The following is a 13,553-nucleotide window of genomic DNA, read 5'->3' on the forward strand; positions in this document are numbered from 1 at the left end:
TTTTTGCGCCAACACCTGCCAGGCACAAGAAGTCCCAGGATAAAACCCTAGGTGTGTACTTCCTTACCTGTGGCTGGAGGCTCTTCTCTCTCACAAGCCAGCCAGGGCAGAGCGAGCTGAGCAATAAAAGTCGCACAGCAGACAATTTCCTTACGTTCCAGGGGATGGTTGTCGTTCAGAGGCCATTGGTCACCATGCATGTTGCTCAGTGGGTTTCTGGGTCTCAGAGGCTCTGGACAGCTGGGCCTCCAAGACTTTTCTGGAAAAAGTCCTAGTGGCAATTCTGACTTTTACAGCAAATGTATTGTCTATATTTGCTAAGCTTGGTCATTCTGTGGATGATTGATTTTGGATGATAAATTCTGGTTTTATTTAATTGTTTAGGTATATTACGAAGGTATATGTTTCCTAATGAGTTAGACCTGAATTTCATAAGTGATTCTGGTTTCACCATGAGACTTGCAGTGATGAGATTAAATACACAAATAGGACATTCATTTAAACCTCAGTGGTGTAGTAAAAAGAGGGTAGATCCATTCTAGAAAAGTCTGTGTTGGAACCTTGGTCGTTCAGCTTTTCGGTTTATAATCATAGGGAGTTTGACAAACCACTCTGAGCCAGTTTTTTTTTTCCACCAAGAAAGCGGGAATACTACTCCATAACCTAGTGTTGTACATAAAGCAAATATCTGCTATGATACCAGAAAGACAGTGTCTAATAAATGTATATATTTTCTTTTTTTTTTAAATATTGGCACCTGAGCTAACAACTGTGGCCAATCTTTTTTTTTTTTTTTATTCTTTATCTCCCCAAATCCCCCCAGTACATAGTTGTATATCTTAGCTGCAGGTCCTTCTAGTTGTGGCATGTGGGATGTCAACACAACGTGGCCTGACAAGTGGTGCCATGTCCGTGCCCAGGATCCAAACCAGTGAAACTCTGGGCCACCACAGCAGAGCGCGCAAACTTAACCACTCAACTACGGGGCTGGCCCCTGTATATATTTTCTATTAAATTTCCTACAATAGCAGAAAGGAAAAAAATCAGGCGACTGAAAAAGAAAATGAAGGGGCCAGCCCCGTGGCTGAGTGGTTAACTTCGCTGCTCCACTTTGGCAGCCCAGGGTTTGCTGGGTTGGATCCTGGGCACAGAGCTAGCACTGCTCATCCAGCCATGCTTTGGCACATCCCACATAAAAGAGCTAGAATGACCTACAACTAGGATAGACAATTATGTACTGGGGCTTTGGGGAGAAAAAAAGAGGAAGATTGGTAAAAGATGTTAGCTCAGCGTCAATCTTCCTCACCAAAAAAAAAAGGCATAAAAAAGAAGAAAATCAGCTACCTAGACACTGGTGGAAGAACAATACCTTGTTTATGGTAAGTTGAATAAAAATTTATTGTCTGAACTTCTTGTTCTTAAAATGCTTTGGAATAGAAAACAAACAGGTCAAGAATCCGGAATGTCTGTGTAACATTTTTGACGTCACTCTTATTGTTTACATTCATGTCATGAGTTCCTCCCTCTGTGCCCTGAGAAATGACTTCATGACCTCAACAAAAAACCTGGGCTGGACCACCCATTTGTTTAAACTACAAGAAATGTTTATGAAATATTTAAACAAGAGTTGAGCGATAAATGTCATAAGCACACTTTACAGATGCTTCCATACATCTAACCAAAAATGCAATTTAAATTCATAGAAAAAAAGTACTCATTACAGATCTAATGTTACAGCTCAGGCAATATGGGAACTCAAATTTCAAACCAACTATGTGACCTAAAATTAGTTTTATATTGAAAGAGTTGCCCTTTAAAATATATTTTAGTTACAGTAGTTTCTCTGGGAGAAAAAAAAATGTCTATTTACATCTGAATTAGTTATTTTATCATTTATTTTATACCAACTCATTATAATTTGTGAATTCTAGAAATAGCTATTTTATTGACATTGGTAACGTGCTGGAATAACTAGGTTTTCAGTACTTGAAAAGAAAATGATTGTGGAGAGTATGCTGATTATTGGTTATTAGAATGTAGAAAGAGACTGACAAAGCGAGTTGCTAAGGAAATTAAGGGTTTACGTTTTCCATGATGTGCTTATAATAACACTGACTTTTCTGTACGTTTGCTGAAATGGTCTGGTATTTAGCTGGGAAACAGTTTATCTGTTTATTTTAATAATGATAGTGTCTCTAGGAATGGCTTCTAAGTACAGATAACGATCCTATGCCACTGTCATTATGCCATTAACCATAAAAATACAACTGAATACCAAGCACTGTACCTAGTTGGGTTTTCCCTAAAGACTATTGAAAGGAATCTTCAAATGTTTCCATTAAAAACATTTTGGTGACTTTCCCCCAGGTTCTAACAAGCTACATCAAAATAGAAGTCATTTCGTGGAAAAAAGGAACCCCACAGCACTTCTTTTTAATAACTGTTGAGCTACAAAATTTTATTGTCATCTTTTGATGTTCCCTCTAGAGGATGTAATGCACAAAAGCATTGCCACGGAACATATAAAATTACAAATGAAATTTATTGTAAAAAGTAGAATGTCTTCTAGACTGGTGTCAGTATTTATTTCATTCATAAACCAAAACCGCAGTATAATATATTCATTGTCAGCAAGTTCATGAGTGTAAATTGCCATACAACGTTATTGACTGATATAAGACAGATATTGAAAAGACAATTTAAATTTACTCTTCCAAACATAAACTGTTCCACAAAAGCACTGTAAAAACTCCTTCAAGATTTTGGGTTGTGCTTGACATTTACGGTTAACTACATAATTTGGTCGTGTCGTAATCCACTGTGTTTGGCAATTTGGCGTTAAATGCCTGCAGAGCTGACAGGATCCTGACCACCTCACTAGTAGACAGCTTGAGTCTGTGACGAAGCAAGCAAGAGAAAAGATCTAGACGACGCTGACCAGGTGGGGAGAGTTTATTTACACGGTCTCTTATCTCTAGAAGTTGCAAAAGTGCTGAGTCCTGGGATCCCTGAGTGTAGGGGTAGTCCAGCTGCAAAATCAGGTCCCGAATTGCTTCAGGGTCAAAGTGCATGCTGTAGCCAAACACTTGAATGTTATTGATTTTCATATAGCCCAGGTTCCGCGAAGGGTCAATAAATTCCAGAGGTTCGTAGTAAATGCTCTCATTGCCATTGGGGCCGTTGGACTTGATGCGGCTTCTCAGGTAGATGTGGACAGTCTCAAAAAAGGTCTTCCATTTGTTCCCCAGAGTCAGGGACCAGTTATAGCACTGCAGGGGGAGGTCCAGCTTAGTCCGCTCCCAGTCTGGAAAGCTGTTTTCATTCACAGGCATAAACCAGCTTTCAGAGTGGCTGCCTCCGAAGGGATTGACGTAGACAGCCAACACGGGCTCCAAGGTGCTGTTTTTAGTTAAGCAAATCTGTAACGACAGCCCCAGGATCATGTGGACCAAACTGGACTTGTACTTGTTGCTCTTCAAAGTGAGCAGCATGCGCTTCCGCCAGGAGGGGTCAAACCAGCTGTTGAGGCGCATGTCGTTGCTGATGAAGATGGCGTGGACTTCTATTCGTCTGTCTGTTTTCTGCAACAGGTACTTCATCTCGAGGTCTTGCAGGTCGGTCTCGAAGCCAATGTAATGGTCCGTGGCCTCGGCGACCTCGGGCTTGCAGAGGCCCTGGCTCAGCATGTAGCCCGTGTTGCAGGCGCCGCAGCGGGTGCGGTTGTCTGGGGCGCAGCTCAGGCAGGCGGCGGCGTCGCCCACCGCGCAGGGCAGGGGCGTGGTGCAGGCCACCTGGTCGCTGGGACACGTGCACGAGTGCGTCTCCTCCGAGAAGCTGCCCAGCAGGCCGTTCTCGTTGCAGTAGAGGAAAGACTGGATGCGCGTGAGCCAGTAGGTGGAGGTTCTAGAAACACAAAACAAAACGGAGCTGTGTAAATGCAAAGACATTCTTTGTGTGCTGCAGTAAAGCTCATCTTAGCCGTGAAAGCTTCGCTATCATTTCTTCAGGTCATCTCCAGCCAAGTATTTAACTGTCATGAAAGATCCATGTAGTTCATAAATGAAAAAATTATAAATATTTATATATTTATTAATAAAATATTTAATATTTAAACATGAAAATATATAAATATAAAAATTAAATATAAATATTCAAAATATTGAAATATTAAACATTCAACTATAAAAATATATATTTGTATAAATAAATATAATTTTTATATAAAGTATAAATTTAATATATTATGTTTATTAATATAACATTATTGTATGTTATATAACATATGTTAATATACAATATATAAATTATAAATTTATATAAAATATAAATTTAAAATTTCTTTAAATAATATTATATATTATAAATATATATCTTATATATTTATATCTGTATATTGTATTTATAAAATTTATATATAAAATTTATGTATTTTATATATAAAAGAAAGTTTTAAGTATTATATATATGTTTATATATAGTTTATAATATATAAAATACAAAATATATATTTTCTATGATATATATTATATATAAAGATTTACATATTATATTATATTCCTATATTTATATTACATGTATATTTTGTTCATCATTGCACAAGATTATATATGGAGAGAGATACTTGGTTTGAACTGGACTACTGCATGGAATGCCTTCTGAAGAGATTGTATGCCATCTCACTCCTGTACTTGGAAGCTGATTATGAATATAATTGGGTAGCTTATTATTTTGAAATGATATCTAATAACAGGAAATAAAAATGCTTTTTTCATAAAATATCTAAAGCAGAATTAGAGCATAGAAATGATGATTGTTCATTCATTTACTCTTAGCTTCAGAGAGCGCTAATGTTGCGAAAAGCCGAAATAGAAAGAAAATAGAAATGAAAGAAAAATAAATTCTAAATTGTCACTCAGAGTATTTAAATCCTAGGGGTTTATCAACATTGAAAGAACAAGTACCCGCTGAGAGGGAAAATATTATTAAAACATGTTTGATTTTATTCTTGCAGGCTGCTCAAGAAAATTGTTGAAAATATCTCATTAAAACCAACTACAAGTTCTTTTAAGAATGGTTAAGTGTGTTAGTTTAATGTGTTTGATTTCAGTCATTAACATTTTTTTCTTATTTATACCCAGAAATCAGTCTAATCATGATGCAAATTTAAGATCTTATTTTTCCTGTTTTTGCACATTATTCAAACTCTTTTGGTGTGTTTAAAATCTCAGTAAAATAATGAAGGAAAACTGCATGGCCGTGAAATCAGATAATTCTTTGATTCTTTAGTGCTGCTTTCTCATCCTAGCTGTATGATCATGGAAAAGTTACATAGCTTCTATAACCCACAGTTCTCTCATGGGAAAAATGGGCCTGGTAATATCTTCCCTAGTGAGTTCTTGTGAGAAATAGGCTCAGACTGTATGTATGTGCTTAGAACACGGCACAGTGGATGTATCATGGTAGACACTCAAAAAATGCATCTCTTTTCGGTATTCTTATGCCTTTCTGGCATTCATTACTTAGTACACATGAGATTTCTGCAAAATGTCTCTATTGTACTCAATCTTTCAGACTTACTACACTGCTGTCATTTTATTGTATTTGTGTATGCTGAATACTGGCAAAATACAGGTATTAATCTGTGTGCATAATCAATAAAACCAACTTATTAAGATATTCAGAGCCATATTTGAGCTATTTATATTATATAGTCATTTTTGGTCCCTGTCCATGCTCCTCTTGCAACATAACACCATTTTTTTTAAGTAAGCTCTTTCCTGTTTTCCCAAATAAATTAAATAATTCCTGTATTCCCTCTCATAATGTGTACTAATTTTTCTTCATAGAGCCTTTTTCCACTTAAAATTTTATATTACTGTGTACTTACTTGTTTATACTCCATTTTTCCCATTAAATATAATATCCAGGCAGCCCGAATCCTGTATGATCTGTTTATTACCGTATGTCCAGTGCTTAGTAAAATGCCAGGAGATTACAGCCCTTAAATATTTACTGAATATGGAATCAAATGCAGCAATGAATTAAAGGAATATTTTCTCAATAAGTGTCTTTTTAAGTGAAATATAAAGCCCTAAACTGCATGTTTAATACAGTTGTAAAGACCTTGCTCCCAAGTGGCAGAAAGTGGAGTTACACAACGTACTTTGACATTTCCACAGTTAAATACATAAAAAGCCTTTCTTTTCCAGCATTCCTTAAATGTAACTGTTTTCTGTAGACCCAGAGGAAAAAGGAAAGCCAAACCAAACCCAACCAAAACATAAAACCTTTTCCTCTAAATTAATTCTCACACTGGAAGACACTAACTGGAAAGCTAACCCTATCAAATTCATTTCCAATTTTCTCTAGATACTTTAAAAATAACTTTTCAGAAAAATCCTCCCAGGGTTATGGCCAAGGGTTGTGAAATAGCAATGCTGTGAGGCACTTTGGCAATCTGTGAGTGTTACATCTCTATACAAGTCTCTCTCCTCCTCTCTCTCCCTCTGGTTCCTTGGTATTTTGCACAAAAAGCTTCCTTTTTCTGGTTTATACGATAGCTTGATCAATTATTTCAGTATTCAGTCTCAGAATATAGAAATTATTGCTGATTTGTTGTCTGCAGTTACTGATCTGTTTATGTCATCAGTTCTCTTTCTCAATCTCTCTCCCTCTTGCGTTCTCTCTCTCTCTCTTTCCTCCCTCCCTCTTTCATTCTTTCTCTCTCTTTCTTTCTTTCCTACCTTCCTCTCTCCCTTCCTCCCCCCTTTCCCTCTGTCTTTCTTTCTATAGTTCTATTTATGTCCAACTAATAGAAAGAATATGAAATATATATCTTATCTAGGTTGAAAATTATATTTCCTTCCCTGAAACCAATGCATACATTCCCTGAGCCAATTCATCTCTCACTGTAAGCTCTAATCAGGTTTCCAAATCATAAGCACAAACAAAAAATGAAATAAATAGACCTAAGGCGAAAGGCAGAGCTCAAAAACTAGGGCACTGTAGAAAGAATCATTTGGACACTTTAGAAAAGCAATGGCTTTCCCAGCTTCTAGTCTTTTCTGATCCTTCTCACATCCTTGCAGATACCTTACTGACAGAATGTGTTTTAGCTTCATGGATTTCAGCTTGTCATGTATGAATATTGATAACTTGCTGCACCGTCAAAGCTCGCGGACCCTGGGATGGAGGAGCTAGCATGTGGATTTGCTTCCCTGTTGCTTCTCCTCCTTTCTCCCCTACTCCCTATCTTTTAACTATTTTACTGTATTTCACACGTAGGGAACATATTTTTAAAGGAAAAAGTTTATCGATCTTTTCTTTATTCCTTGTAAAATCTTGGAGAAAATAGCAGTCAAAAATAGAGAACAGAGCCAATTTGAAGATTAAACATCAATGTTTTACTTACTCAAAAGATCTCATACTTTTTTTTTGTTCCCCAACCAAGTAAAAGTTAACTGTTTTTTTCTTTATTTTAAAACTTAAAATTTTCTTTTGAAGAGGAATGTCTTCAAAATGAAAACTAGGCTGTATCAAGTTTCTTTTTTAAACAATATTTTTGTAACCCTATTATTTTTTATTTTTATTTTTTGCAGGGAAAGATTCACCCTGAGCTAACATCTGTTGCCAGTCTTCCTCTTTTTTCTTTCTCCTCCCCAAAGTCCCAGGGCATGGTTGTATATCCTAGTTGTAAGTCCTTATAGTTCTTCTATGTGAGCCGCTGCCACAGCATGGCAACTGACAGGTAGTTTGGTTTCACCATTGGGAAACAACCCGGGCTGCAGAAGTGGTGAGAGCGCTCAACTGTAACCACTAGGCCATCAGGGCTGCTCTCAAGTAAGTTTTTTTTTTTTTTAACTCTGTTTCCTTTTATACCTAAATGTTAAATCAAAGTAATACCACATTTTTTCTTCTCATATGTAACCTTTATTCACGCAAACTATTTACAGTCTATGAGAGCTAAGGATAAAGGATGTAATGTTGAAAGATGAACTACTGGCAGGCAGGTCTTTTGCTGCTTTTTATCAAACACGTAGCATTGTTCTTGATGTCTACTTAATAGCACTTCAATAAATATTTACTAAATAAAGGAAGTAAGAAAGGAAAGGAGAAAGGAAGGAGGGAGAGAGAAAGAAATGAAAGTGAAGGAATGAGATTATGGAAGAATGGAAGAAGGAAACCAGGGAAAGACAGAGTATTAAAAAAACTATTGACATGAAAATTACAATAATATTGAGCAGTTCAAGGAGTATTGGAACTCCTTATCTATCAGGAAGAGAGTTTGTCTAAAAGAGCTTTTAGGAGATAGTATTCCAAAGAGGAAAATAGCTTCCAGAGTTAAGTTAAAATTACTTGGAAAAAAATCTAATTTGCTAAAAAGTCTGTAGCATGTTTGTATTTGAGAAATCAGGCTGCATACTAATTTGAGAAGTTTAGATGACTGTCTAGTCCTGATGTCTGTGTTCAGCCTGTAATATTCTCCATGTAGTTAAGATCTGCTCTCCTCCACAGTGTACATGTTGCATGAGGGTCTAAAGAGCATTAGACTACAGTGTATGGAGTATGAATACCTGATTTCTAGGCCAGACTTTTATCTATATAACTTTCCAAACTTTAATGTGTTCATCTGTGACTTTGCTTGCTGATCTTTTGTCAGGCTCAAATGATGTAACATATAAATCCCATCATTACAGAGTCTCCTGTGGTAGCTGCTCATAATGAAACAATATAAATGAAAAGCTTATCTCTAAAATCTTGCTGTTATTAAGACTATCAAGGAAGATACGGTCTTATCCCCATAGTTTTGATTGATGTGAAGTGTGATTTGTGAAACAGATTCCTGGGTCCCAGACATACTATAAGAATTTCTAGGAGTCAGGTCCAGGAATCTATCTAAAATATGCAGTCCCAGAGGGCCGTTAGGTACACAGAGGCTGCAAGTTTCCTATGTATGAAAATTAACAAACAAAACCACTATTAGGAACTCTTTAAAGACCAGCCATCAGCATGTAAGAATATGTCCAGAAGAAGGTAGTTAAATTTCTGTAGAGAAGAGGGCAGCAGCAGATGCTTTTGAATTAAAACGCATTTGGGGCTCTGTGGCCACTGCGTACACTAACCTTTGCAAACACTGCACTGGAAATTTTTGGCGTACATATATGCAGAAGAATAAACCAAACACCAAAGCCTACCTTAATAAATTAATTCTACTATATTAAAGCAGTATTAATTAACTATTCAGTGAATAACTCTCATGTCATGGGCCAGCCACTTTGCATTTATCATTTTTAACTCTTCACAGTAGCTTGTAAAGGTTAACCCCATTTTAAAATTTGAAAAATCCTGAGGCTCATAGTTTTAATGACTTTCTCAGTTATGTGCCTATTAAGTATTACAGTGAAGATAAATTCGGAGAAGTAAATCAAAATATTACTTCTTTAAAATGTGTGTTGAAAGTATTCTTCCTTGGAATAACAAGGAAAAGTACATAACAAATGACTTTAGGAAAATATCCATTTATTGTCATAGCTGGACAACATCAGAGATAAAATAATTTTTAATTATTATATAAAATTTAGGTTCTTGAGTGACAGTTCACTATATTGGCTTCAATTGCTTTTTAGGAGCCAAACTATCAACTTAGAATCTTGTTTCACTCACCTCATATGTAAATAGGAATAAAATATAGGTGGTTGTAAGAATGAAAGCATAATTGCAGGAAAAGCACTTAGAAGAGTGCCTGTGCACAGAATAACGGGAAATAAATTTAAATGTTTATTCTCATTATCACTGTTATTACTACTGTTATCTTTTAAAGAAATATCGTTGTATGCAGTTTCTTTATAACAAAGGCTTTTTTGCTCCAGAAAATGGAAAATTTCACTTTATCTTCAACAATTCATGCATTATATGCATAATATTTCACTGTATCTCTGCATTTCACCTTTATCAAATAGACATAATTATTGATAACGTGATCTAGACTGTATTTAAAAGTACATGCATGGCCTCTTTGTGATAGTTTTGAAAGTCTCAAAAATCTGAAAAACAATATTGCTCATATTCAGGACATATATTTCTGATGCATAACAGTTCGCACTGACTTATTAGAACATATGTTGATACAAAAACAATCATGTCGTCTCATGGTTAAATCCTCTCTGAGCACTAATAATCTTGTTTCAAGGGTCCCTTATTCCAAACCTCTAATCTTTTATTGCTCTCCAAATCTGTGCAATGTGTATCTGAATTTTAAAACCTGTTAAACAATATAACTTCAGCATCTTCTTGAAGTTAAATATCATTCTTTTGGGTAGGGCTTTCCATTTCAGCCTTCATAGATTTGTTCTTCTCAGACCTTAATACTTTAACCTTAATGTGAATTTGGGATTAAGCACTCATAGCCTTTTAAACAATCATAAGCCTATTATTAGCTCAGTCACAGATAATACCAAATAATATTCTGTCACTGGGCCTCTTCTATGCTGCTCTGTCCATCTCAGCCTTGCCAGTGTGGCCTGGGGCTCTTGTTGACACTCCTGACACATGCTAGTCTCACTCCTGAAAATAATTTTACACACGAGAAAAAGAATGTCCTTGTCAAAGTTCCCTCAGCTATGTCTCCCAAAGAACTGTATATTTATCACATGTGTATATAGATAGACATCTGCAGACCTATAGACACATAAATAAACACATACACACACATTTTAATTTATGAACCTGAATTCGAGTATCTACTAATAACTTTGGCTTGCAGGAGGACAAGGAGCAACTGAGTGAAGCTGTTGAAGATATAGGTTCTATTTTAAGCATAATATTAGCCCATGGTAACATTCGTTGAGGTTTTATCACATGCACAGTACCTTGCAGGCATTGCTTCATTTAATCTTCACAATTCTCACTACTCCCTGAGGTAAGGATGCTTGTTATCCCAATTGATAGATAAGGACATGAGTTGTAAAAGCTTAAATAAATAGAATTTGTCAAAGGTTAAGCAGCGAGTAAGTGATAGAACTGAAAGTGCATCCCTGGTCTTTATTACTCCTAATAACTTTTAGGATATGACATCAAAAGCAGAAGCAACAGGGGCGGGCCCAGTGGCGCAGGGGTTAAGTTTGCGCACTCTGCTTCGGTGGCCCAGAGTTCGCAGGTTTGGATCCTGGGCATGGACCTACATACTACTCAATAAGCCATGCTTTGGTGGCATCCCACATACAAAATAGAGGAAGATTGGCCCAGACATTAGCTCAGGGAAATCTTCCTCAAGCAAAAAGAGAAAGACTGGCAGCAGATGTTAGCTCAGCACCAATCTTCCTCACATATACACACCAAAAAATACAAACAACAAAAGCAAACATTAATAAGAGGGACTACAGCAAACTAAAAAACTTCAATCCAACTAATTTGTAATTCATTTCATCGAGTGGTGTACACAGATAAATCTGCTTACTTCTTAGAGAGCTATTGGAGCATTTTGTCCACATTTTGTCCATTCGCATCTATGCTGCATTTGATACTATAGTTCAAGAAAATATTACCAAAAAAAAAATTCCCAGAGTCCACATTTTCCTCCAAAGATTACCGAAACTTGCAATATTTTGCCACAAAATCACCTTAGATATTAAGTTAAAAAGACTGAAAAAGGACTTATTATGTGCAAGTTCAAGCTATTAAGTGGTTAGTGTAATTGAGGAATATTGACACGGATGCAATTATTTTGCAAATATAGGTAAATGAGGCCACTCTTATGTGCTTCCATAACATTGTGGTTTTCACCCACTATGATATTCATTATACCAAGTCATTATTACCCAATCATCTGTATCTCTCATTACATTACACATGCTGTGAGGGAAAAGATATGTTTGTTTACTTCACCATTTTATTATCATCAGTTGACAAGTGTTTATGATTAAATTCCCCCATCACAACCTTCTAAACCTTTCTTGATCTTAAAATCTGTGCATAGGGCTTGAAATTTGAAAATCTAAGCAATATAATTTTGGACTTTTTAAAAAATAAAATATTTATGAATAGATCATTTCATTTCATCTTTCACAGATTTGTTCATCTCTGGCTCTAATATTTCGAACTAAATATAAATTTGACATGAATAAATTAATCAATGAACGAGAGATGAGGAAGCTGAAAAAGCAAATTTAAGACTAAATTGGAAATGCTCTTGGTTGTATTTTTTAAGTATTTCATATCATTTTCTTGATATCTGGTGATCGATAAATGCTTTTAAAAATTGTCTGATTTTCATAATATGTTTTTTTAAAGTATGTTTTATGACCAATTTAAAGAAAATCTATAAAATGTACTTGTTGGACATGGAAAATTTGAAAACAAACAGCTGTATCATTTAAATACTTTAATCAAATTTTAATGTATTTCTAAAAGTGATACTATTAATTTTTAAACCATCGTTTCCAAATAGATTAACAAAATATAATTTGCCCAGATCCAATGTCCATCTATATAACCATGAGCACACTTATGATGTGAACTGTCTATGATATCCTTACATCTGTGTGATAAACATCCTTCCAACTTGAGTGTCTCTGAACTTATCATTTTGTTCTCTTTTCATACAACCATCATTCTTATCCAAAATGGTGGATATCAGTTCATCTCTTTGTGCCCAACTAAAGCAAGAACCTGGTTTCTGGAGGCCCTGTACCTGCTCTTTTTGTCATTTTATTACATTTGTTTACTGCTAACTTAATCTTTTTAAAATTGATCCATTTCTAATTGCATGACACCCCAATATCTTTCTTATAAAATACGAATAAAAATTTCGCATAACTTTTGAAGCCCTCTACCATATGACAACACCTAGCTCCTCTGCTTCGCCAATTCAAGATGCAAGTTGAATCATTTCTACTCTAAACAGTCTTCCTTAGCAATTAAGTCTTACAAAGACTTAATTCTTTGAATGAGTATATCAGTTATCTGTATTACTGTATTTGTATTTAAGCCATGTATAAACATATATTGTTGTTTAATAGATTCTTGTCTCATTATTTCAGCTGAACTATAGCATTCATGATAACATCTGTAATTTTCTATGTCAGTTTTTCTTTTTTTTTAAAGATTGGGACGTGCGCCAACAACTGTTGCCAATCTTGGGTTTTTTTTTTCTGTTTTTTCTCCCCAAATCCCCCAAGTACATAGTTGTATATTATTAGTTGTCAGTCCTTCTAGTTGTGGCATGTGGGATGCCGCTTCAACGTGGCCTGATGAGTGGTGCCATGTCCATGCCCAGGATCCGAACCAGAGAAACCCTGGGCCATCAAAGCGGAGCGTGGGAACTTAACCAATCGGCCATGAGGCCGGCCCCAGTGTGTCAGTTTTCTTAATTGGAATCTAACCTCCTCAGAAAGAAGAAAATGTGTTGTTTCACTGGAATCCCTACAGACCATCAAAGTGCCTTGCCACCCAACCCTTCAAACAAAAATGGTCATTCAAAATTGAATTATGAGCTTAGATTTGTGGAAAACTGTCAGAGGAAATACTCTTAGAAACTATTCAACACAAAATGCCAA

The 13,553-nt window shown here is 35.8% G+C and overlaps 1 protein-coding gene across 1 annotated transcript in view; it reads right to left on the reverse strand.

The window, feature by feature from the left end:
* Positions 1-2,639: 2,639 nt before the first annotated feature.
* Positions 2,640-13,553, reverse strand: part of BRINP3 (BMP/retinoic acid inducible neural specific 3) — a 390,477-nt gene continuing 379,563 nt past the window's right edge. Inside the window, exon 8 of the mRNA XM_046679822.1 lies at positions 2,640-3,903. Coding sequence (XP_046535778.1) covers positions 2,787-3,903 — 1,117 coding nt within the window. The 3' untranslated portion in view covers positions 2,640-2,786. The remainder of the gene's footprint in view (positions 3,904-13,553) is intronic.

Source organism: Equus quagga, chromosome 12 (assembly GCF_021613505.1).
Source record: "Equus quagga isolate Etosha38 chromosome 12, UCLA_HA_Equagga_1.0, whole genome shotgun sequence".
NCBI lineage: Eukaryota > Metazoa > Chordata > Mammalia > Perissodactyla > Equidae > Equus > Equus quagga.